Source organism: Xiphophorus maculatus, chromosome 20, assembly GCF_002775205.1.
Source record: "Xiphophorus maculatus strain JP 163 A chromosome 20, X_maculatus-5.0-male, whole genome shotgun sequence".
Lineage (NCBI taxonomy): Eukaryota > Metazoa > Chordata > Actinopteri > Cyprinodontiformes > Poeciliidae > Xiphophorus > Xiphophorus maculatus.
In genome coordinates this window covers 21,244,897-21,271,421 of record NC_036462.1, presented here as the reverse complement: position 1 = coordinate 21,271,421, position 26,525 = coordinate 21,244,897, and the positions used below count along the sequence as shown (strand labels likewise).

Sequence of the window (26,525 nt, the reverse complement as noted above, 5' to 3'; positions counted from 1 at the left end):
ATGTTTGGAAAGGACAAAAAAAAAATGCCATGCCTCCTTGTATTTTTTTCCCCAACAGTTGCAAAGATAGAGCTATGACATAACTCAGCTTAGCACATCTGCTAAAGAAATGCTGAATGGAGCATTTTATGAGAGGAAATTTGCTAGTATTTTCTGAAGGAAAACCGTCTAAACAGTAAATCTCATTCGCCTACTTTGTTTCCTGTCGTCATTGTTATGGATGATGCGAGAAGCAGACAGGTGCATGAACATAAAAAAACCCACTGTATCTGTGAATGACACAATGAAACCCATCTCTGCCCACAGAGGGTAACCAATATACACTCAGAGGCTCCTTTATTATATGTAGGCAGAGGAAATGCTTTACTTCTCAGCAAGGTTGGTGGCATCAACTAACTCACTCTTTGGTTACCTTACAACAGCCTGTTGAGTAACTTGTGGTTACCTAGCAACCACATGTTGAGTAACTTGCGCAACAGAAGTTTAAGGTTTCGCTGTGCCTCACAACTGCATGAAAATAAAAACAATGTGGAGTGAAAACCGTCGACAAAGCATCAAAGGTCACGTAACTAATTTGGCAGTATTTTAGATATTTAAAACAAAAAATTAATCAATAATTATTGATGTTGACTGATATGAAAAGCTTATATCATGATACGTTTTTCAGTCTTATTGTCCACGCCATTTCACCACCAGCAACCTGCAACATTGCTACAAGGCATGTTGGGTCCATACGTTTATGTTGTAGCGTCAAGTTGCTACCATGTGAATGGCTGATTTGTATTTTGTGTTCAACTCATTAGCAATAATTTGATGCCAACTGATTTTTTTTTATATCTTTAAGCCTGAATAAGAACTTATTATTTCCCTTTATGATCAGAATTTGAAAAAGATATATTTCCTAGTAAACAATTTGGACACACCTACTGGCATTTCCAGCAAAAAAATTGTTTTTTGGATTAAAAAAGGTGATTTTATTACTCTTTTTTAAAAAAAGTATGTATATTGTTGTTTAAGAATCTGCTTGTTCAGGTAGCCTCTTTACCTCAACTTCTGAAAATCCTCCATATTTGGGCTGGTTATAGTAATCTCCTACACACTTGCCTAAACTAATTTCTTTATATTTCAACAGTCTTAAAGATTAAAGCAGAGGTGTAGTAGTAATTGTTGCTCACCTTATGCTGTATTTTCCACTTTGTAATGGTTTCCAAATAAAACTGTAATGGAAGAAACAGACTCAGAAGTTCCTGCTGACCTTAGAGAATCTGGTTAGAAAAAAAACATAATTGGCTGCTGCCAATGAAAGGTTGTGATTTTGTTTTTAGAAGCACATGGATGCCATTTAAAAGGAATTAAAAAGCGTTTTCTGCTTACGTTGACATTTTAAAAAACTAATACCCATTTATATAACAAACTAGACTGATAAGGCAGTGTATGTTTGAACAGTACTGCCATATAGACAATAAATAGATAATCCAAAGTGCTTTAAAAATTTCAAACAAATAGTAAAGACATCATTAAAATTGACTTATAGAGTAATCTTAAAAAGAAAGCTACAACAAGCAGTTCTACATTCAGTCTTAATTTAAACTAGTTTCTTCCAATCTCAAGTTTTTACAAAGTTATTTTCAGAGTTGAGGAACACAGAAACTAAATGTTTCCTCAATTTGTTTAATTCTGGTCCTGGAAGTAAAGAGCAAACATATTTCTGTTTCATATCAGATCTGCAAGTCTTAAAGATATTAAGGTCCAAGACAATTCAGTGCCTCTTAGACCAATAACAAGATTATATAATCTACCCTTTTACAAACAGGGGGTCAAATGCACCATCACAATGATCTAACCTACAGAAAGTAAAAGACTGAACTAGTTTTTCTGTGCTATGATTTGACAGCAAACTGTTTATTCTGTAAACTGTTGAGATGGTTGTAGGATTTAGTAACAGATGTGGATTTTATAGCTGAGGCCCATAGCAACACTCAAGCTTCTTGTGTGCCTTTTAGTCTTTACCCTCAATGAATCTAGCATTTTTGAAACTAAAAACAATTATGCCTAAATTCAGTTTTCTTCACTTACTGATTTGATGGACACAATGAATCTGTGTCTGTAAGCTGTGGTAATGTGGCGTCTGGACTTACATTACATTTGTGTGTTGTCAGGCTACGTACAGTAAGACTTATAGTAGTGCTGCATGACCAGAGCTACAGGCAGCAAACAGAAAGATTAGGAGTGCATTCATACCAGCCCATTTTGGTCCACTTTAATCCATTTGCCTAGAAAGTCTGGTTCATTTGCTTCTACTTCTACTACATATGTGAATGCCAAGCAGACCAGAGAGTGCTCCAAAAGCAGGAAATGGACAACAGCGCTGGGCATTCTGGCTAATCACAACAAAAACAAATGCACAAGTTTGGCACTAGCGGGAGAAATGGCTCGTGGTTTTTTGCCACAGATAAAAGTGAAATCCTACAACCCATCCTAAAATTTGACGCCACTCCATTTTTGTTTGCATTTCTTGAAAAAAGAAGTTGCACTCAGTGTCTTCTTCAGATGTTTTCATGTTGTTTCCTTCAGTAGTTCTTGGTGCAGCACCACCACAGGAGAGGGGGAGAACAGGTTTTTTAAATTGTTTACTCCGTTTGACACAGTGCAGCGTGAGAACGTACCTCGCTAGCAGAAAATGTAACTAATGTTGCAATTTTTGTCCCCAATCTAACCCAGTCTACCGCACTATCAGGTGTGAAAACACCCTACAAGTGAACCGAGGATGAAGCCTTGAGGAATTCAGTCCAGATTTGATTGCTGAAGAACACAACTATTCCCAGTCTGCAACATAAGGCCTGAACAGGGTTAGCGGAGTATGTCCACTCATCCAGTTTGGAAGGTGAATGGATGGATCAATATGTTATGATCAACTGTCGATACAGCAATATCAACAAAAAAGTTTTAGATTGATTTCTACTAAGAAATATATAATTTGACACCTTTACCACTGCAGTTTTAGTGTTGTGTTGTGGTGAAGCCCTAACTGGACAGCATTGGAGAGAAGGAGTAAATTTGTAATTGCCGTAATTATGTCAATGAGAAGTGAAATGCCAGTGATCAAGGTAAGCATAATTATATAAGTACTAAATAGACAATATTTTTTTCCACTTTATGGTTTTCTCAGTCATTATCAGGTGAAGCAACAAAATGCTTTCATAAAGACCCAGCGATAAAGGAACATAAAAGCTCTGTTAAAAGCTCCCTAAAGCTTTTTAGTCTAACTCCTGGTTGTGCCGCAGCCTCTCTGCCCTATATAAAACACACTTAGCGTGCATTTACAGCAGCCCTAAATACAAGTCTAGCTCGTTTGCTCAAAGAGTCCGATGTGTTTGAGGAGTTGTGAAAGTTCAGTCCGACTGGTGCAGCTCAAAGACACAAACTCTGAAGGGCCTAAAAATATAGGTAGAGTTTGACTTTAAGTGAACCTTATGCTGGAGCAGACTTCAACAAGGGGCACTGTGAGTAAACACATGTAAGTGAATCAAAAGGCCCGGTTCATTTGAAAAATTGCATTGTCATAGCAAAATCAAACCAGCAAACAGCGTCAACCCCAATCGAACTCAATTCCCAATCGTTCCGGGTTTACTGGATTAAATGGTGTGAATATGACCTTAGAGACAGCTGAGGCAACAGAGTTGACAGCAAATAACAGTGTTCCCGAAAGAGCATTAAAACTCTCAAAATTTATTTCCCAAGAACGTTTTTCATCACATTAGCTATCAGTACATGTACATCCAACATAGAAAAACAACATCAGCTCCTTTTATTGATTCATCTGTGTTCTGTGCCCATCTCATCCTGTTCAGATTGCAGTGGAGGTAATGGCGATCGCTAGCAGTCAATCGGCACAAGAACTGTTTAAACAACCACAGCATGCTGGTCAAGTTGTTCTCTTTACCTCCATGTAGGTACTGGTACATCTTGCTCAAGAGACAAATATCACAGTAGTACAAGGGTAAGTTTGTATATTTGCATATAAATCTGATAAGATCGAGGTCTAGATACAAAGCGTTTTACAAGGGGAATTTACTTCCAGCGGTTCTCGGTTTCATTGCTGTGCTTTCAATTTTTAGAAAATACAAACGACCTGATATTCTGTTGTCCATTTACTTTAGATTACATTTTAGAGTTGTGCAGATCTGTAACATATAGATATACTGTTGACAGAATAAGCAGAAAAAGACATCTTTAAATTTAGACTCTTTCGTTCCCAAGTATCAACTGGTTTCACTTCATGTTAGTGCTGTAGCAAAAACATGTTTGACATACAGTAGATACAAAATTAATCTATACCAATCTAAATATCTGGTGCAGTAGCTTTGCTCATGTCACTGCATGGTCCACAAGCTATTCTGAATAAAACCATTTAAAAACCTAGTGAATAGTATAATCACGTAGTTCCTGGGAAGACTACAACATTTCATCCTACGTCATATATTCTGTAGATATTCACTAACAAACTGGCTTGCAACCAGAAAAAACAAACTTTCAGCTCGATCAGCACTGACCAGTGATGAGCCAATTGGACACTCAGTGGGTCACAATAGCAACAAAATGAAATCTGAGAAATCTCTGAGGTGTGAGAAGCTACAGAAAAGAAAATTATTTCTGACATGTCGAGACCTGTCTGTGGTTTATTCAGGCTGCATGGGAGCGAGAGAGAGCAAGATTTTCAGCTGATAAAAGGAAGGCTGAACTCAGTACAGAAAATTTGCTTTTTTATCCTCTTGAGCCTCTGTCTATCAGCAAACATGCTGGATTTATAAATGTTGGCAGCCTTTTGGAAACCTTAAAGTTAACAAAAGAGTTTCATTCTCTAGAATATACACACAGATTACTGTTTCGCAACGCTAGCGCTGCTAAACATGCTAACCGTGTTAACCATGGCTCGTCCCTTATACAATAATATAACCACAGCTTTTCAGTGCCGTTTGTTCACATAGGCTCTGATTTTAAAGTTATTAACAAAAAAATGGAATTGGCAAAAATCTGCAGTGGCAGATTATAGCTTTATGTAAACCACCAGAGATTGGTACATTTCTAATCTTATAATTTTGTATTTATGTCATAATGTAAAGCTTTAATTTTCAACTTCAGCCAGATGCAGCAATCAAGCCTTAGGTTTTTAATGCAAATATATATAAAAAGTTAAAACATCAGGCTAATAGCAGAGTGAAAGGGAGCATGACTAATAACAGCCTAACTTGGTTATGTCTCAATACTTAAGAGTTTCAAGTGAAAGGTTAAAACTACTGATCTTTAAAGTCTTAGAAGACTTCAAACAAATGGCCTTTAAACGGCAACCTTCTTATGTTTGGGTCACATTTAATGCTCCAGTCTATGTGATTCCTTCAATTCTTTTCATCTATAGCTGCTTTTTGGCTCTGTTGAATCTATGTTGAGGCTTTCAGAGCTTTAAATCACAGCAGTAAGTAGACATCAGTTGAAAAGGTCTCCCGCCAGGAAGAGAACAAAAACTCTGAATGAAAAGTACAAAAACATGCCATTGGATGAGGCCCTGAGTGAGACTCATGATACCTTAAGAAGTGGAAAGCCGCCATTGTTACTTTTCTCCAGCCAGTGAGTTTTATGCGGAAACCAACCAAATTTGATTTGAGAGAATTCATTGTATTTATTTGAGTCAGGAAATGAGTTTTGTGCCCAAACTAGGTTTGGGCACAACAGAAACCTTACACCTTTTCCCTCAGTCTAAGAAAGAATAAAGGACTTTTTTCTCACCATGTATGGGTTTATTTTGCATTCAGACCTTTACGCTGTGTATTACATAGCGTATAGATTAAGCATGGATTCAATAAGAAGGAAACCATAATACAGAACTAAAGTTTCAAGAATGAAATTCTGAAATTTCAGTGAATTGGGTAAGACTTTTTCTTTCTCCTAATATTATTATACAGTATGATTTCAAGACCATCCATCCATTTTATTTAATTAAAAAAGTGACTTAAAACAGTTGCATAAAAAGACACATATTTAGTCAATAAAAAGGAGAACCTGTAATAATAAACAAAGTACATACGTACTATGAACAAACTAAACAATCTGCTGATGATATCCAAGTCACACAGACCTCGCGAGAGAACAAAATGTTCATTTAAGGCACAACAGCCTAGTAATATAGAGCCTTACCATAGCAAACCAGCAAACTACACCCAAAGTAAACAACAAATGAAAGTGAAACTTTGAAATGAGCCTGTGCTTGTCATTGGGCAAATCTTTAATTATGATACTGAGATATGGAACCTAACCAATCCATGTTTTCCTTAACAGTGTGAGGCTTATTTAACAGTGTATGTGATACTGTATTGGCAGATGCAGTTTCCTATATGTTTGGGTCATGTAACTAAGTCATGTGACCCAAACAAGTTTCTTTTTTGTCCACCAGAAGAACAATCCAACTATCTAATAGCCTGCCAATTGCCAATAGTGTAGGCTTTGCCAAGGGCATGGGTGTATGTTCTGGATGTCATGATTGAAACAGAACTGCAAAGGTTTGTTTGTTTTTTATATGTGGACTTCAAAGAACAACAAGCTTTATGAGGGTAAACACTGGAGAAAGATTGCATTTTATGGAAGCTAAGAAAAAAACACATGGAAGCAGTAAACACTGCAGTATGAGTAACTTGACCTTAGCATCTAGTTTTCTTTTAAATAGGTGATAATTTCTACTTTGCTGTTAAGTTCCTGCATAACTGCACAAACATAAATATAAATCAAAATTGACACAGAAATTTAGTGTTTATGTCCAGTGATTGCTGTCAGTACACATTGTAGTTCACCTTTCATTTAGATGGAGACAGGTTAGTGACAGGTGGCTGGTCATTTTGTCCATTGGCCATTTCTTCCTGTTGCAGGTTTGATTGTTTCACACCTAACCCTTTCAGGAACGGTCTGCTGCAGGATGCTTCGTACCAACCACGTGCCACTTAATACCTATAAGCAAAACGTTTCGCACCTGCTCTGATGAGTGATGAATTAAAGTATTTTTAAATTTTCTTATAGTCCACTTTAAGGAAATGTGGTTATTATCTACTAGCAGGTCAGCTGATTGGTCAATGCAGGGATCAAAACCACAATCACTGGAAATATGGCAGTATGTAAAGTCATCCTCAATTAAACCGTGAGAAATTGGCATTTTATTTTTTTTTATCTCTGTATTTCATCAAAATCAAAATTTATCAGTGGAAATAAGTGGGGGACACAGTGGTACAAATATGAGTATGAAACGATTTGGGAAATGACAAAATATTCCACAGTAGTAGCATCACAATTCATGCTGCACATGGGCACCAAAGCAATGACTCAATAAGAACATATCTTAATTTCCCACAGTACTTTGGATACGTTTTGCTCACCTCAGGATGATGGTTGCTTGAAAGTAAAAGTGAAAGAACTTTCTGAAAAATTAAACTAATAATTATCTGACTGCCATAAATAAATAATAAAGTGGTACCAAGAACAAGTAACAAACCTGCTCACGATGCAGCAACACAGTAAGTTCCCCACAATTGATCCTGGTATGCACAAGCTACTCAGAATCAAAGCACATCAAAACTAAGTGACAGGCCTTAATGTTCCACAAATACAAAACTTTATTCCCTCACATTTAAATCCACAGAGCTTGTCTTTCTAAAATGCAGATAGACAACTGCAGAATATGTAGACTAACAGGTTCTGAATTGTTCATTAATGAAATTAATCAGTACCATCAATATTGCAAGGATGTGTCGTTTTATCGATATATTACATGTGCCAACTGGAGATTTTAACAATCATTTTTGTAACACAAAAAATCCAAACATATTTTGTTTTATCTCAATCTAAATAGATCCGAGTCTAAAATAGAAATTGAAAATTCAGATATTCTTTTGCACTAATAGAATAAATGTTTTATATCAACTCAAACTGTATTTCATATGATTTCTGATTGTTGTAGAACAATTCAATCAGTGTGTGATCAGTGTGTCTCACATTTTGAACAAGACATGATCAAAGAACAGATTTCTTAAAAAACAAAACTATTACCCTTTGATTGAAAACCCAAATTTGAAGTTGCAATTCAGATAGCACCATCCTCATTAGTCAGCCGTGGTGCACTGCTAATGTTCTCATGTTGTTCTTACACTATTCGGAACATTGGAGTGTAAAACACCCTATTGACTCAACCTGTATATTAACAATGAAAGAAACTTGTTTCTAATGTGTAATGATGAACCTTTGAGACATTGCAAAAAGACACCAGACTTTGTTAGAGGACTGTGTACCGTTACTCAAGCACAGGATAAACGGAAACAGCAAAAAGTCTAACAGGTTGTTCTAGTTTCACCTGCATATATAACAACCTTACCCACAAAGAGTAATCTATTTCTATGGCTATGTGGATTAACCAATATCATGCAGAGTAATTGACAGATAACATTTTTTGGTTTGCCCCTGACTGAGCGTTGCCTTGGGCAGTGAGCCATCCTGTCCATATCAACAAACACAACTGGGAAACATTAATTTCTGAATTGAATTAAAAAAGAAGTGGGTGTCACTTCAGGCCTGAGTTTACCAAATATTATCACTTAGTCTTTTGTCTCCCAATCCATTCATAGTTTATGTTTTTTATATCTCAGCTACAGGTGGTTCATTTTTATTGTTTTACATACTGTATTTAAAAATCAAGCATTTCTTCAATTCCACAAAGGTCAAAAAAAGAAGAAAGATAAACATGATTTCACCGCTCTACGATTTATTCTGTTCCACTTTGGTAAATGTGAAAAACTCTCTTTCATTGGCACAAGAAGCAGTTGGTTAACACTGATTTTGATTTGTGAGCAGTCAACTTGTTCAACTAATCAATAATGGCTCACATCTGGATGAATTAACCTACCTTAGATAGTTGTTCATGTTGTGATAGGAAAACTATGACTTTAAAGCGTGTCTGTGTAAAAGCAGTGATAAGAAATAAACAAGCTCAGTTCCTGCTACACAAAAACACAAAAGAATAGGAACTGGATTAAAAGGCTTAATTTCTCAAAAGGTTCCTGCACATTCATATTCATTGTCAACAAAAATGCGACATTTATTTTTGTATGTTTGTTGAGTAGAATATGGACAGATCAAGTGATAAAACTGCAAGTGCCTGCATCCATAAATCTGACTTCCTTTATAAGCAGCATCATTGTCTGTTGTGATGCAAGCTCAAGTGAATACTAAAGTATCAAATATCCAAATTTAGTTATAGTCTAACATGTGATATATAAAATAAATTAAAAACTTAAATTGTGCAAAAAACAAAGACTTGGTTTTCCACAGACTGGCACAAATGTTGTCATCAGATTTGTGAGGATGAGGAGCCAGGTGACGCCCAGGATCAAAGAAAGACAATATGACAATATTCATTTTTAAAATGCCTCTCAAAGTCCAGGAGATCGCAGGAGCAGACAGAGAGCAGAAAGCACCGGGGGAAGCTGACTTGCTATGATCCACTGAATGGAAGGTCACCGTACGCCATGTTTAATTAAATTATTGTCCACAGGGATGATGCGCTATGTGTATGACCACACGAAAACACGCCAGAGCCAACCCAAGACGTAAGAAAACTGAGCAGCTGCAAACCAACAAAGACCCTCATGAGAACCAACACTGTCACAAAAACCTGGTTTATACATTTTTGCATTAGATTCAAAGGTGAGAGAAAAGGGAAAAACTTGGGTCACTGATATTTATAATGTTTTATGTAAATCTGTGTAGTTCAATATTTTGTTACTAATATGTAAAGGTTTTAGTAGTCTCACTTTTTTTATTTCTACACAGTATCTAAACTGTGAAAGTAAGAGCAATCAATAAAGAGATCTTAATTTTGAACCAACTGAAACTATTTTAATATCAAGGCTATACTTGTGAAAGAGCAAGTTCGAGTTCAAGGTGCATATAAATATATTTTACATATTTATATATTTTAATGTTGTTTAAACGTGGATAATTTACACAGGCTGTTAACAATCTATTTTATGTAACATGAACGTGATTCAAGCTAAAAATGTTTAGCTGTGACGTGAAATCTTTTTTATTATTATTATTTTACTTATTTATGTGATTATAAATGTCCACACAATTTAAACAGGAAAGAGATTACTGACTTTAAAAATATTTTTCAAAGAGTGTTCTGGGCATGACAGACAAAGTTAGCACAAAACATGTACCGGCATTTGCATTGAAATCAGTTAGTCATAGAATCTATTTGTACTGCCTCAATGTCATTATGAAGCCCTTTTAAAATCCTCAATGACCTTAAGGTCATTTTCCAAGCAACTGGTGTGAGATGCAGTGTATTTCAATACTCTTTTTAAATAATATGGCATCACTACCATAAAAATGAAAAAATGCTTAAGTAACTTTACTGTCAATATTTTTTGAAAAGAAAAATGAAAGGAATAGTCCTAAGCCAAAACCTTGACAGACATCTTTAGTTAAAGAAATTGAACTGGAAGTGAAACTGAAAGTGGACACAGTGTTCTTTGTGAAAGTTAATTATGAAACGAGACAACAGTGTGATCAGTAAGCTGGTTAGTCTCTGCCTCAATAACGTGTTATTTACAGTATCAAATTAGTTTGAGAAGTCAAGAGAAAGCAGAAAAATATGACTTATTATTAAGTGTTTCCATGGTGTTAATTACCAGACTGAAAGCAAGGCGTTAAAAATGCTATTTGGCAAGTTCAAATGCAAAGTAAATTTAATTTCAGACCATTTCTGATCAATTCTGTCACTTAATTAAATTTTTCCGAGGAGAGTGACTTCCCAAAAATGTTTTGCCTTTTGCTAAAAATTACATTGATATGTTTTTTTGTTTTTTTAATTATTCCAACAGATCATTGTAGCAACACTTACAAAAGAAACAAGTGTGACCTAAAATCACTCTTTTTAGCAGGGAATATATTAGATTACAGCTCAAACTGCATTAAGTTACCATATAGCTTTAGTAAAAGGAGACACTGGAATCAGAAGTACATTAATTGTCCTATTTTCTAGAGTTGGTCTCAAAGCTCTCACAATCTGCATCATCATCATGATCAGAATCATTACTGTCTGATAATTTACTGCGTGCATCACTGCCCCTTCAGAAGCTGAAACCAAACCAGTAGCAGCTGTAATTTATTGTACCTAAAATTGTTAATTACCATGTTGAACATAAAGTGTTAAAAATGCAAATGGCAGACATCACTACACTATAAAATAGGTACAAATCTGCAGCATGCGATTATTTGGTGGATGGACAGATAGATAGAGCAGAAAAGATAAACATTCAACTAAAAGTGTGCGATTGAGATTAACTGTCTTATTAAATATCAGTGAACAAGGTGGAACCACTTGTATTTCTAGAAAAATCCCAATCATTTGACCAAATGTAATAAATTTTATTACATCATGCATTACACTGCATTTTACAGTCATATTCAGTGATTTCATCCAACATTTGGTCCGCATCAGAAGCAATCGCAGGATCCTAAAGACAGTTTACTAAAAGCAATGTTTTTCCCCCTTTTAAAAAAGGAACAAATTAGTTTATTTCCTAATACATAAAGAGGCCAGCTTCATTACAAACAGCTGATATCCGGCAATACCTGTTCTAATAGTTCAAACAGCAAATATACCTTAATAAGCATCAGTGGAAACCATCCTGGCACTCCTGCAGAAGCTAATATCTATGGTCTTTCTTATCTCTGCTCTTGGAGGTTCAGCCAATTAGCGGCAATGAAAACGAATGGGGCACCTGTATTGGCTGCTTGCTCTGCAAAAGCCAGCTAACAGCATGTCAAGTAGCATTATGCCTTTGCATTTCAACTCCCCAAGCTGTATTTTGATTTCCAAATTATTTTAGATATGTTCTATTACAAAATCCACATATAGGCAATTTTTTTCTGAATAATTTGGAATTATGTTCCACAGAAAAATCTGAGAATACGTGAATTTGCAAATATTGAACCAGGAATAGGCAGGACTCCACAGTATTAAAATAATAAAATGTTTTATATGGCTGATATTGCTTTTCAGCTGTAAATTACAGAAATGTAATTGTACAACACGTTGTTTTATCAGCAATGGTGCCTGGTTTTATTAAAAGCCCCCCAAAGTCGGATTATGTTTAGGAACATATGCATCCAAGGACCAGCCATGTTTACAGGAGCATAAGGTTCTTGAAAGCAAAAAATAAACACACAAACATTGGTCTATATGACTGACAGACACATTTTATATCTCAGATGCTGTTTTGCATTTGCAACATAATTATATGTAACACTTTATATTTCCCGATGATACATAAAAAAAAAAGTCACATTGTCAAAAGTGAACAAAACCACGAAAGCGCGATTCATAATCCTGGGAATGTAGTCATCATGGTCTAGTGGGATTTTTCAAGGGGTGGGGCATATTCCGCTTTCAGATGGGAAACGAGGAAAAAGAAAAAGAAAAAAAAAAAAACTTCGCTAACTTACGCGGCAGCGGAGACAACGACGAGCTGATTTTACCAGCAGATATACAGATGTCTGTCCCAATGCCCACGGAGGTAGCGGCAGACGTGATTTTGTAATAAGTTCTCCCACAGCCGGGCCCCCTCTGCCTCCCTACCCCCACTTCCATAAACACATCCTGGCACGGACGCGCTATCCCAGCACGGTACAGTCACCCCCGCAAAAGTTGCGCTCCACCATTGACTTTCTCAAACGAGTGAGCAGAGCGATATCGACATCCCCACAGTGGCACCCACACATATAAACACTACAAAATAGCAACAGCGGGCGTCCAGCGTGACAGGAGCGAGCGACAGAGACCCCCCTCCCCACACCAGCCCCCTTCTCCAACACCCTCTAACCCAGCTTGACACTCAGCGGACCTGGGGTCGTCCTCCGGGCTGCGGATTTACTCCACCAAGTCTTTAAGTTGAATTCGGAGCGTTTAGCTTCTCAAGGACACAGCAGCTCACTGTCACAAGCTCCCGATTTTGTCGCGACGGACGCGGGTTTGTTGCCCCGCAGGAGGAGGAGGAGGAGGAGCGGGGGTAGAGAACAAGCCGAAAGCGACGGGGGTGAAAAGCCCGAAAGCGTTTTACCTTTTTGCTGTTTCTGCTGTTGTAGCCGTTGTAGGGGTTGATTCCTGCCCTTGGCGGTACGGAGAGCAGCATTTTTCTCGGCGCTATGTCCGGAGCGGCGAGCTCAGCCCAGGCTGCCAGCTGACGTCAGCAGCTGGGGAAGTGAGAGCCTGGAGTCCCGCTGCTAGACTGCGAGTGGTGCTGCTGCTGCTGCTGCTGCTGCTGAAGCTGCTGCTGCTGCTGCTGCTGCAGGACGGGGCCCCGCTGCTGGCCCCGAGGCCCCTGCAGAGCTCCAGCTCTCCTGCTCCATTAGGGGTCTTACATAGGAGGCCTTTAGATCAGATTCATTCACCGTCCAGTGTTATTTCACTCACCAGGGGACTTTGGCAGGGATAAACTGGACAAAAAGGGGTTTGTAAATTCAATTGCCAACATTTTAAATCCACCCCTGGACCCATGTTGCTTCATTAAAAGAATTACAATAATACCTTGTACAGCAATTAGCAGTAGTGGCGTCCTGGGGGAGCCCCTCCTGCAACCGGCCCCCACTCACCCCAAAACACAAACTCATCTGACAAGACCCTGCCAATATTGTCTTTGTGCAACTTCCAAGTTTTACCACATAGCACTCTTACTCTAACCCGGTAAAAACCAAACATAGGGTCTGGACTCCCACCTACTGAGAAACGATTGCCTGCTGGAGGCTTGGACTATGCTGAAGTTTTCAATTTTAACCAATCTCCAACATTTGCCTGTGACAGCTCAATGAAGCTTATCAGAAATTGTGTGCAGTGTAAACAACCAGAGGGCCATCTTTCATCTTTGCCAGCAATAAAATGTTACATTCTTCTCACTCGGACTTTAATTGCTCCATATTTGGAAGCATATATGGCAGTGGAGGAAGTGATCGAAGCTGAATGGCTGCGATCACTTCCTCCACTGCCATTACCAAACTACAACACTATATGGACAGACTGCAATTCTAAAAACAGCACAGAAAAAGTTTGTTGATTGTCCCGGTTAAAATTAAGCCAAAGAAATCAAGCTGAATGGGAGAAATTCCAGAGCGACCACTCAGAGGAGATGAGAATCGAGTAGAATTGCATGAAGGTAATGGTAAATTCTCTTTTTCAAACATCTTTTTACTTTAAAAATATATATATAATAGTGCTTTTTCATCTCTGAAAAAAACTATTTCCCACTTTTAGAAGACAACATGAGCAGCTAGATTAACTTCAACAAGGGAATGCAGCATCTCACCACATAAAACATTATTTCAGGTGATCTTCCTGGTGTTTGTGACCGTAAATCTGACCTTTCATCATGATTTCTTTAAAAAAAACTTTGGATCTGATTTTAACAAACTTAAAGCGATTCATATAAATGAACAAGAGTACTTGAGTCAATCATATCCTGTGATTCCTGGCAGGTTGACCATTTAAAATAAATTATTAAACAATAAATAAAATAAAAAAAACTGCTAAAGAAAAGTCTATATAGAGTAGGGAAACCTAACATATTTTTTCTTTTATTTGTTTTGATACACAAAGGTAACTTGAGCAAATGTAAAAGCTGTTGTTAAGGGAGTACTTAATTTATCTTTTGCCAATGATCAGCAAAAGGCATCAGCCCTCATGACCCTTCTAAGACAAGTAGGTATATTTAATTTACATCCTAAAGCATAAACCCGTGTCGGAGAGGCGGGAACATCCATCACAGGGCAACACAGAGAAGCACAGAACGAACACGCATGCACACAAACATTCATACCTAAGGGCAATTTAGAAAAAAACCAATTAGCCTAACAGTCATGTTTTGCAGCAGTAGCTCTCTAAAGCTTGGGGGATTTTTGTCTCCTCCCTCTAAGCTTTGCCTGTTGGAAAGATCAACTCTGAATGTGTTTCCAATGGGAGCTTCCAAAGTTGTGAAGATCAGCACACATGCACCTTGCCATGTTCTCATGAATTTCAAAATTTGAAGAGTTGCAAAGAGAAATGGGTCGTTGTGTTGCGCCATATTTATACCCCAAGGAAGCATAATGTCTAGATTACTAATTAAAAAGTAAAGGATGAATTAAAAAAAAAATCTTTTGCAGGAACAGTTTGAAGTGCCACCATCTCTGCTTTAAATTTGAAATGTGAAACACAAAAAAACTCCTTAGTGACCAAAATCTAGAGGTCATTCCACCCAGAAATGTGTCCAGTTCCTAGAGACAAACATCCTATTTATCTTTCAGTTACAGTATTTGGTTTGTAGGGTTAATGTTGTAGACATGTAATCTTTTTCTTTATTCTGTGCTTAGTTCTGTGCTTGTTGTTGTCCTCTCGACTTTTCTTGTTTTTAATGGCTTGAAAACAATAACCAAATTAGATTATGACAAACATTTAAGGCATTTAAAAAAAAGCACAACAAATCTGAAAAACAGAGTACTTTAACAGTTTGAGTTAAACACAGCTCACAATGAAGACATTTCTAATAAATGGTCTGAAGTGAACAGCCTGATCCAATCACTGGCAGCGGTAGCTGTACCACCATTAATGTCCTGTAGTTTCTTCTGAAGGTCACAGACGAAACCTGTTAAATCACAGAGACACACAGAGAAGGTACTAAACCAAAACATTCTGCCTCCCACTTTGTGCCCACGACTGCTTCATTTTCCACTTCTGGCTTCGCTTTTGTATCCAAACATCTCCTGGATTTCTATTGCTGGCAGCAGTTGACATGAAAATGCAACAGAAAGAAACAGAGGCATTTAAACTAATCAATACGAGCCACTTGTGAAATAACTTATACTCCTCCTTCTTATAAACTCAATTACAAGCAAAAACAGCAATTCTGCCTTTGGTTCAGGTTGTTCTGTGGATTTTACTTCAGGCTAAAGAAGCTGCAGGTGAAAATAATTTTTTTGACAGCACATGGAGCTGCCATAAGTAAAGAAGTGGTAAAAAGGTACCTTTTTTTTTTTTTTTTAAAGAAAAGAGGCATCTGTTGGATGGATAAACACAGTCTCAGACTATTTTGTGATATCTCTCCAGCTGCTTGGCAACACTAAATTCCTATAAAGTGCAAGCTGCTTACAGTGCCAGTCAGAAATTTACAAGCAGTCATTATAGGCGAGATTTCTTTTTTTTTTTTTTTTCAGGGGTGATGATTGTAAAACAAGTTAAACAAAATTTGGCACTCAGGTTTGGAAGTGTAAATTTATTCCACTTGTTAAACCACATATATAGTATGGAAACAGACTAAGTGTCTGCGTACACTTACACTAATGTTGGCTAAACATCTCTCAGTAAATAGACCAGGTTCTTCCTGTTGTCTGACTGGACATTTAACCATTCTTATAAATAAAATTGGAAAAGTGAATCAAACTGTTGCACACCGAGGAAAGAAAATACTTTGAATAAATATTAATAATTGACAAACACCAGGGTCATGAACTGGAAGATGTTGGCTACACTGCCCACAGTGAAGCCAACAAAGACTGAGAAGGTGCCCGACAAGAACCAATTCACTATAAGATAAAATTATTTAAAAACATTCTTTCCTGACAGAAATTATCAGGACACTTTCCATTGACAGTATGAACGTTTCCATCAACTCTAAAATTGACTTTTTCCTTTGTTTAAGAATTTCTTACGTCAAATTTACTGAGAAAACAGATTATTTAGTAGTTTTATAGCATATCTCCTGGTGCATTCACATACACTCCTACTACTTAAAAACTGACATTTTCTGTATTTCTACAGTGTATCTACATTTCTAAAAAAAAAAAAAATTACAAAAATTGTGTTGTATTATGTGTTACATATATTGAAAGGAAGCTCAAATTTGTACCTTTCCAATTGGGAAGTAATGCCATAATTCCCTCTGGAGAAATGGACAACACAGAGGAAGCATCCAGTTGAGGGCTTGTTTCACTCCTACTGGTTCATTGCACAAAGTGGATGTAGGGCTGCCTCCAAATACTTCAGCTTCACCTCAGTTCAACAGCTTTCAGATCGACAGGTGTTGCAACAGAACAATGATCCAAAACAAACATCAGAACTGATTTTGGAAAGGATAAATCCGACTGACATTGAGCCTGGGAAATGGCCCAGGCCCTCTCCCTATTACATAAAAACGTTTGGTCTATGTTTAAAAAGTGAGGCCCACTTTAAGAAACCAGTTAATTTAAATGAAACCTTCCAGTTCTGATACAGAGGTATCAAAGACCCATCCTGAATTATACATGATGAGTGTTGATGGCTACAAAAAGCTCATGGTTTCTTTACAACTCCAGAATAATCCACTTGCCCAATCCGCAAATCATGCTAACAGCAGTATCATGTTTTGGGGCTCTTTTCACAGCAAAGACCTCTTGATATAATTGATGGTGCATAGAGTGAATTCTGAATGATAATAATCGCAATAATAATCAAATAATTACAAATGTACTGATTTTCCATTGTTTGGAATGCCATTCCTGTTTTTGAACTCAGATATTTTCAAGCTGCTGTTGATGGCAACAGTCGGATTAGGATTGAGGTACAAATTGCTGCGGGTAATCAGTTGGAAGCTTAATTATAGCTTTATTATATTCCCATTATAATAATAATAATAATAATAATAACTAATAATTGCTGCTATTATTATTGTTATTATGAACATTGTTTGTAAGCATGTTTACAGGGAGAATTTACAGGTAGAACTAGAATGATGACTGCATGTAAATTGCTGACTGGGATTATGTATCCAAATTTTTCGTCAAAAAGATCCAAAGATGTTATTTAATAGAAAAGTTTTGTGTGATCTAAATGAACTTTGTGGAAACTTTGTGGAGTTAAAAAATGAAACGCTTGCTCTGCCAATGTTGAAAGCGTCATATAGACACTTTGAACTTTGCATCTGCCCCGCTGTCTTCCAGTCAAGAGGCCGATCTGCGTCTTTTCACTCGCTGGCATTCGGGAACACACAGTGACATTGTCTCACTCAGCAGAACCTCGGTCTGGCCCGAACAGCTACAGTCTGACGACATGAACATTGTTTGGATATCAACACGCCTGTTGCTAGGGAACCCAGCCCCCACCCATCCACAAAGAGCGTTCCAGCCTGTGGCCTTATACCTATTACCTCCTGGGTAATGAAGTTGTTTTTGTGGTTCACTTTATACATGCACATGCTTTTATGTGTGATTTTGCATTTGTGGAGGATTTCCTGATATTGTTTAGTGAGTATATTGTGTGTTGCTTCCGTTTTTTTACTTAACACAAGGAAGGAAAGTATATATTTTTTAAAGTAAATCAAAGGTTTATCTAAAAAAAACTGAAAAGGATCCTTCCTTTCTTGATAAGTACAGAAACGCTGATACTACATAGGGTGTAATCTATCTATTTTTGTGCAAAAATACAAAACAAATTTGCCAAAGCCCTCATTCGTACAGCTATTTAAAGACAGCAGCACATGTTAAGGAAGTTCCACCCTTTGCCTGCATTAACAACCAACACACCCAATTTCCCACACACTTGCACACACATGCTTATGCAACAGAGTCAATGCAGTGGGGGTGTACCGCCATCATTAAAGCAGAGGAAGGGGGCCTTGTGTGTGGAGGAGAATGGTTATGAATGGTGTGGATGGGTTCAAGGAGTTCATGTTTGCCTGAGGGTCTTGGTCATTGTCACCATGGCTGAAGGGTTCAAGGTCGAGAGCCGGAGAACAACAGCGGAGGAGGAGGGTGCAACGCAGGAAAGGAAACATCAATTAAAAGAATGACATTTAAGCATTCGGCTTCTTTTCCCGCAGTTCGCAGTCAAAAACAGTAAGCCATGAGCTGCATTTGGAGATGATTACTCTTGTCGTTGGTTTCGCAACATTCTGTTACATTTCAGAGTAATGGTTGTGTAAAGTGCAACTCAAGACTTTCAAAATGTATTCCATGTGTTTTTTTTTGTTGTTGTTTTTTTTTTAAAGTTGTTAGATATGTAAGGTTGGAATCCTGTCTCCTCTCATGTGCAAGTGGGGAAATCTTTTGGCATGAGCTACATTCCTGCTTTACAAGATGACAAAATGTGGTCAGAGAGAAGCACAAGCAAACAAATGGATGTACATGCATGCTTTACGTGAGAACAGTTACTTAACATGTCTGCAGAACAGATCCAGCAGACCACACACAGACACATACAAACACGCACATGCTCAGTCATCAGTCAGTCAAGTATTCCTGGTGGATGGCTTGGGGTTTTTCAGGGTGTTTTTTTTTTTTTTTAACAAACGTTTAAATATATATATATATATGTATACTTTTATATATGTAAAACAAAAAGGTTTAATCTAAGTCATATAGATTAATCGTTATGACTGACACTGACCATCTGAATGTAAACTTTTGAAATCAAGGGAAGTAAAAAAAAAAAAATGATTATGATCTAACTTTCAACCAGGTTTTTGTGTTGGGGGGTGAGCTATGAAGCCAAAACTGTGTTGTTTTGTGATTAATTTGTTGCATACAAAGAAAGAAAGAAGCAAAAGAAAAACTGAAAGAAAGAAAGGAGAGAAGGCAGGAATTTTTAAAATATATTTTCAAATCACATATTTATCAAATCAACATGTTTTTTTTAAATTAATTTTTATCTTGTTATCAGGTTTTTAACAGATTGTCAATGAAAAATGTGTCCAAAAATATTTTCACTTTTTTCTTACAAAATAAATAACTTCAATGAATCACTACAGATTATTAAAAAAAAACAAAAAAACATCCCATTTCACTTTCATTTGTTTACTTTTTTTTCACTCCTATAATGAATTCTCGGTTTACGTTTCCCAGCTGGAAATATTCTGAGCAACAGATATGAGTTTGACGAGGCAGACTTAGAGACTGATGATGGAGGGGAGGAAAGGGGGGATGGAGAGGGGATGTGGGCAGGGGTGGAAGGAGTGAGGGAAGCTAAGCGGATGGGGGAAGGGCTGTGCATGCTTCAAATTCCTTAGGTGTTATCAGCGTTGCCTGCTCCATAATTGTTCCTTTCGAGGAGTGAGAAAAGGAGAAGAAGAAGAAAAAAAAGAAAAACTTGCAGAGAGTGTACAGCACTTTAAAGGCAAGAGGTCATAGATCTTCAAATTCAGTGGTGACATTGTTGACTGAGCTATTCTGAGATTGCTGGAAAGCAAAATTAGAGAGTATGTGCAGCAAACACAATAACATGTAATAAAAAAAAATTTAATGAAAAAGAAAAAAAAATGTATAAAAACTCAGTTGTAGTTGTAAAACTAGCTTGGCTCAAATAACGTGTCTTAGAATTTAAGGTACAGGAAAATGCAGGAAATACTTTTTATTTTATTGTTATTCAGTTTTGTGTTGCTTGTGAACTTGTTTTTCCAAATAGTAAAAACATAATGCTAAAAACTCAGCTGCCTGCTGAGTTTCAACTGCAGATATTTTGCTGTCACATTCAGTCCTCCAAAAAAGCATGTTTATTCTGGATTTTATTGTCCATATAACATTGACTCAATATTGATTTAATGCCCTTGTTTTGTTTTTCTCCATTTGATTTTGACATTTTAATAAAGATTGGACTTAAAGTACAAATCCAGAGCATTTCAATGTCCAGCACAGGTTTCTAAATAACATGCTTTGAATGCAATTTCTTCTTTGAGTTTCCTCTGTCAATAAACGAAAAAAAAAAAAAAACATTTATGTACAAAACAGATATTCAGAGCTGTAATAGATTCCTTTTTTTTAAGATTTAGTAAATGTTGTTGGTTCATTAAACTCTATTTTAATTTCAACAAAACCTGAGCAGTAGGCAAAAAAGACCCCTGATGTCAAACATATGGAGAAGATACATAAATGCCTTGCTATTCATTTTATGACAACAGGGCTTACCATATCTTCAAAAACGCCCAACTCTGCTGCTGTGCAGGTTCTCAGTCTCTTGCGTCTCTACATTTAATAGTCATTTGTCATTAGTGTGGTGTGGACTGGTTCAGATGGAAGCTATGGAGAACACAGTGCTCTCTCTTCTGATTGGCCAGTTCAGCTGGACACGGTCCAATCAATTTCTAGAAAAGGATTCAGGATGAACTTCAGCTTATAACTGAATCATAAATGTAAAACTTTTCTAGAGATCCACATTTTTTTTTCTGGAGGTACACAATCTTAATTTCTCATGTGTTTTACTGTTTTAGCACGCAACGCTTAATTTTCAAGTACTATTTGCCTGGAATCTATGGCAAAAATGGAATCTGTGCTCAAACACTCTTTAGTTGTTTGAGTTATAGTGACCTTATTTGTATTCTCTCAGTTTAAAAAACAAGCCCATGGTAACACTCCACCCAACACATTTTTCTTGTGCATTCTTTTCAACCACCGCTTAAATGCTTTCGTGCACTGGAAAGATTAGCCACATTTTGCAGATGTGAGTGATAAAATAATTGCTGTGGATATCATTTATTCCACTTCTGAAATGGCTACAGTGAGTGCTTCATACCATCTTCCCTTTTTTGATGAGAGACACAGCACTGGTGGGATGCACGCACACACGAACAGAGGACGGGATTCTGGGAACTTTGATTGATGAGGTAATCCATCTGGCTCCGAAGCAAAGGGAGGGGAAAGAGAGAGCGCACCAGCGAAGAAGAGAGCAGAAGATGAGTAATGATGTACGTCCAAATCATGTTGCAGGTCAGGGATGGAAGCCTGCTGCACATATTTGAAGAAAAAGTTTAATCATGGGTTTTGTTGAAAGCACCAGACATCATTAATACATCTTTGATTAGTTTGTGTTTTATTAGCCGGTGTTTAATCAAGCACTTCAGCACACACAGGCTCCAGTCTCCGGACTTTGACCCGGCTCCCATCACAGCTGCTCCAAACTGGGCGGAGGCCCATGATGGTTCTCCACTTGTGGATGAAAGGATGACGCATGAAACGCTCGCTCCAGTCATGACACAGACCAGATGAATGGTGTTTTCACTTACTCCAACAATAAAAAAAACAAAAAAAATGCTATTGTTTTTCTTATTTTTTTGTCAGGAGACAAACCAAGCGGTTCTGTGAAAAATCCGAGCCGCTCAAGACGAGGCAGAGTTGCTGACGACTTAAGAGAAGAAACGTTTCCTAATAGAGGACACCGTTGTTTTTATGTGCCATGTTGCGAGATTTTCTTTAAGGTTTCTCTTAAAATAAAATGGTGCGATGTTGAATAACGCCATAAATTTTACTGAAGAAGTCAGAGTAATCTGGTCGTTTAATAGTTAATTGAGACAGCAAGCTGGAAACTACACTTCAGTCATAATAATCTGTCTCTATATGCCACATGGTTGCACCAGTAAAATGCTGGAGAGCTCCATCTTTACAGTGCCAGGCTAAAGTATTCACATCCCTTGAACTTTTACACATCTTATCACTTTATTAATGTATTTGACTTAGATTTCATATGGTGGACCATCACAAAGTTTTCTTACGGAAAATAATAGATATGTTTAGATGTTTTTTTACAAACAAAAAGGGAAACGTTCAGTGCATTTTTCCTCCAGACGCTACCTAATTGTTGGAGATTTACTTACCTTATTATGTTGAACGTACTCCGCCTTTCACTTCACCCCCACTATGGAAAATTGGGATGGCAGCATCACACCATGAGAATCTTGTTTACCAGCTTGAAAATGGAATCTGGCAGGTTTTGATGGCAAGACTGAAAGAGCGACATAACTAGAACGACTATGCAGCAGTTTCGATCAAAGCATATTCATGGATTAGAATGGCCCAGTCAAAGTCCAGAAAAAAATAAAATGATAATCTATGGCAAAAAAATATTTGGCAAAAAAATAAATAAAAAATTCACTCTCTAGATGTGCAAAGCTGGAAGAGAAATATAAAAATAGACTTGCAGCTGTAATGTTAGATTGTTCGTCTGACTCAAGATGGCTAAATAGAAATTAATGGAAAACTTTCTCTGTCTTTATTTATAAATATGTAGAAAACCATACCTTCTGTTTTCCAATTTGTGATTTTAAATGTTTCAAGAGGTATGGATTCTTCTACTTTGCACTGTAGACATATCAGGCAGCCACACAGGCGAGTATTTACATAAGCCTGCTGGAGTCGATCTCTATGATCTCTGTCTGTATCGCTCTCTTTTGCAGCCAACATATACAAATGACCTGAACATGATCCACTGAGGTGGATCCAAGTCAAACAGGTCATGCATAAGATCGGCACAATGTTTAACGTCTTCAGTTTTCATTCTGGGAAGCTGAACTAGCTGAACTAACGCAAGATTAAAGATTTTCTTAAACCGAAAGAATGATTTAGTTTAGCAGTTGTTTTGTAAATGCATATTAATCCAGGTTAAATATGCAAAGATGTCACAAGTAATGCCTTTCTTGTTTGGGTTTCCCCCGTCTGTGTTATACTTCCATCTGCTGGTAATTTGTTATAAACACACGCCCAGCCTGACTGACGTATATGTAAATTACCGTCTTGCAAAGGCTGGAAAAGCGGAGGTGTTTAAAGAGTTAGAGGCACGTCCTCTGCAGACGTTCACACAATTCACACAGATTAAAGCTACGAGCCAGACATTTGTGTAGACTCACCAAACTCAGCTTAGACACAGTTTACCAAGAAATTAAACAAAATGTCACCGTCAATGTTTCTGAGTCTCATTATGCTGTTGTAAATGAAACTATTCAGTTAAGACGCAGTCTTCCACAAGCACACGAAATCACAGAAGCCATGAAACAACTATTCAGAATTTATTTGTATACATTTTTTTCGGTTTCTCTCTTCTTCGCTCTTATGTTCTTAATTAAATACTTTCTTTAAACATATTTGCTTGTATTCTGTGTGTCTAGATCTTATGAACAACAAAACCAAGAACAATACACACACAATGAAGTAATTTCTGAAGAGGTCCTAGAGGTCCGTGCTACTTCTGGTGAAATGATCACTGATGTATAAATAAATAAATAAATTTTGGAACTCACTGAAGACTGCAGCTTGCTAAAACTTCAATGTCAAAATCCTTTAAAAGCCTACATGTTAAAAAGTCTCATCTTGGTCTCAAACCTGCTGGACGTGTTTTCTTTCAACCAAGGCACACAGTAGTAACATCTGTTTTTATAAATTTAAACTAAATGTGAAACTTCCGGCTGTTTTCAAATGAAAGCAAAAATGTTTTTTTCTTTGAAAATGTCGCCTGTGCTTCTAAGTTATTGCAACTCACTCTGCCTGCAGCTAATGCCAACGTTTAGATGGATGAATGCTTAATGTTTCTCCACCTTAACCTGTTGCCAGCTGGTCCGCCATATTGGACAGACAGCGTGTAGTTAAATATCTGCACGCATACAAGTTTACTTAAATGTTGTGGAAGACCACCTAACTAAAAAAAAAAAAAAAAAAAAAAAAAAAATTAAGGCTCACCAGCACAAGCAGTCAGTGTGGAGCAGAGTTAGAGGTTAGCTTGGTAATGAGCGGCCACAGCAACGACTATATTGTGATTACTGCGATGGTCTTCTAAATGCTTTTATAGCTTTTGTCTTGGTCTCACTATCAGAATCCCTGTTGAAATCCTTCATGCCTGGATAATCAGCCAGAAAATGTGTTAATTAATGCCAGCCGAGTAGTTTGGTTTTGATGCCTCTTGTGATGTCATTAGGCCAAACGAACACCAAGGCTAATTCAAGTTTGTTTTTATTCAGAGTGCTTTTAAAAAAAGAAGCTTGCAAGATGTCTCAGCTGGAATTGTATGGTGAATGTACATTTGTTAGTTAAAGGCAAAAGTAAAACTTTAAGAACTGAAGTCAACTGGGGTTTTCTGCTTGTAAGTCTGTTTTAATATGTCTTTGAGATTGGAGAATTATTAAATGCAACAGAGCAAGAAGGCAGGAACCGGAAAAAAAACAAAAACAAAATATAAGTGAAACAGCAGGAACATGAAGACTGGTAATGGTCATGTGTTCAAAAAGCTTACTTTTTTTAAATAAACAACTTTCTTCATCTTTCCACATAGGTAAGTAATTTATTGTACAGCTGAAAAGCAGCACAGGAAGTTACAGAGAGAGTTTCTTCTGTTACAAAAAGCAGCTGAAGCTGAGAGCACACAGTGCCATCGTTAGGCAGCGAGCTTCCAGGATTATGTAAACAGCATGTGTGCCACATGCCTGTGGTTTGGGTTTTAGTGTCTGGTGACGTCTGAGCAGTTTACGTGTTTACTTTTGAGTACTCATTTTGAAAGATGTTGTGTGGCTCTGTGCTCTTCTGCGTCTGTTTCGAGTTAACGCTGAGCCGCTTACGAAAGCTTCAGCCTCGAATGGACAAAGTTTAAAGAGAGAGGGGATAATTAACAGTCCCGACTGAGTTAACATCAAACAGGTTTTTTGTTTAAAGTGCCAGATCAAGTGTCTGCCAATACAAGTGTGACGGTCTCATTATGCTTAAATGAAGTGGTTTTAATCAGGGCTGCAGTTTCCTCCCAAGTGGCGACAAATCAGGCAGAGATTGAGATTACCCTCCCTGACAAGTACTAATAACCTTTTCTTACTCAGATCAGATCTGTGAACACTCTGCCCTGAAGGTTATGACACACTCGGACTCTGTCCTTCTCGTTGTCTCTTCTTCACATGGTTTCATCAAAACTCTCTGAAAGGTTAATGAACAAAATTTTAATTTTATGCCAAGAGTGTAGTCTTTGAAAACATTTTTTTTTCTCCTTTGCGGCACAAAGAACCCTTTGTTCCTGGAGCTCAAGGTGGCACTTCCAGTGTAGACCCACTAGGTGGCAGTCCTGAACAGAAATAACCCAGACAGCTTCAGCCACAGCGGCTACACCTAACATCAGTTTTAATTAATTTAATTAAATAAAAACAACAAATTTGCAATAAATCCAAAGCAATCATCTGTACAAATATGTAGAAGAATGTAAGAAAGCCCCTCAGTCATTAATATGTAAAAAAAAAAAATATATAGCCATTAGTAATCTAAGAAAATACAGACCAATTGTGACATTAGAAAAACTGGACATTTCTTTCAAATAAATGAAAAAAAGACAGAAATTTGTCAGACAGACTGCAGAGACGTCGACAGCAACACTGAAGCAGAACAGCAGGAATTTCTGTTTCATTTGTGTAGTACGTACGTAATTACCTCCTGCTTTCTCCTCGACAACGGAGAAGCAATGTTTCTAAAATAAAATATAAAACATCCACAAATGGCTAAGATGGCCCAAAAACCTTGTAGCAGCAGAACACATTTCTGATGAAACCAAAGCAAAAGTTTGGGAATCCATTCCGACAGGTACAGTTTACACAAAATGTACCTTTGAAGACCTTTGCTAAATATTTTGTTATAAAAGCAACAATGAATGTCACTCAATGTAAAAAAAAAAAATACCACAGTGAAACATGGTGGTG

The 26,525-nt window shown here is 37.3% G+C and overlaps 1 protein-coding gene across 2 annotated transcripts in view; it reads right to left on the bottom strand.

The window, feature by feature from the left end:
- Window positions 1-13,336, bottom strand: part of LOC102218780 (RNA-binding motif, single-stranded-interacting protein 2-like) — a 40,646-nt gene extending 27,310 nt beyond the window's left edge. Inside the window, exon 1 of one of the 2 annotated variants that reach the window (XM_014469058.2) lies at window positions 13,161-13,336. In XM_014469058.2, the coding sequence (XP_014324544.1) occupies window positions 13,161-13,232 (72 nt within the window). In that variant the 5' untranslated portion in view covers window positions 13,233-13,336. Of the gene's footprint in view, window positions 1-12,546; window positions 12,825-13,160 lie in introns of those variants that run through there. The other variant, XM_023325138.1, reaches the window with a different exon arrangement.
- Between the last annotated feature and the right edge of the window lie 13,189 nt (window positions 13,337-26,525).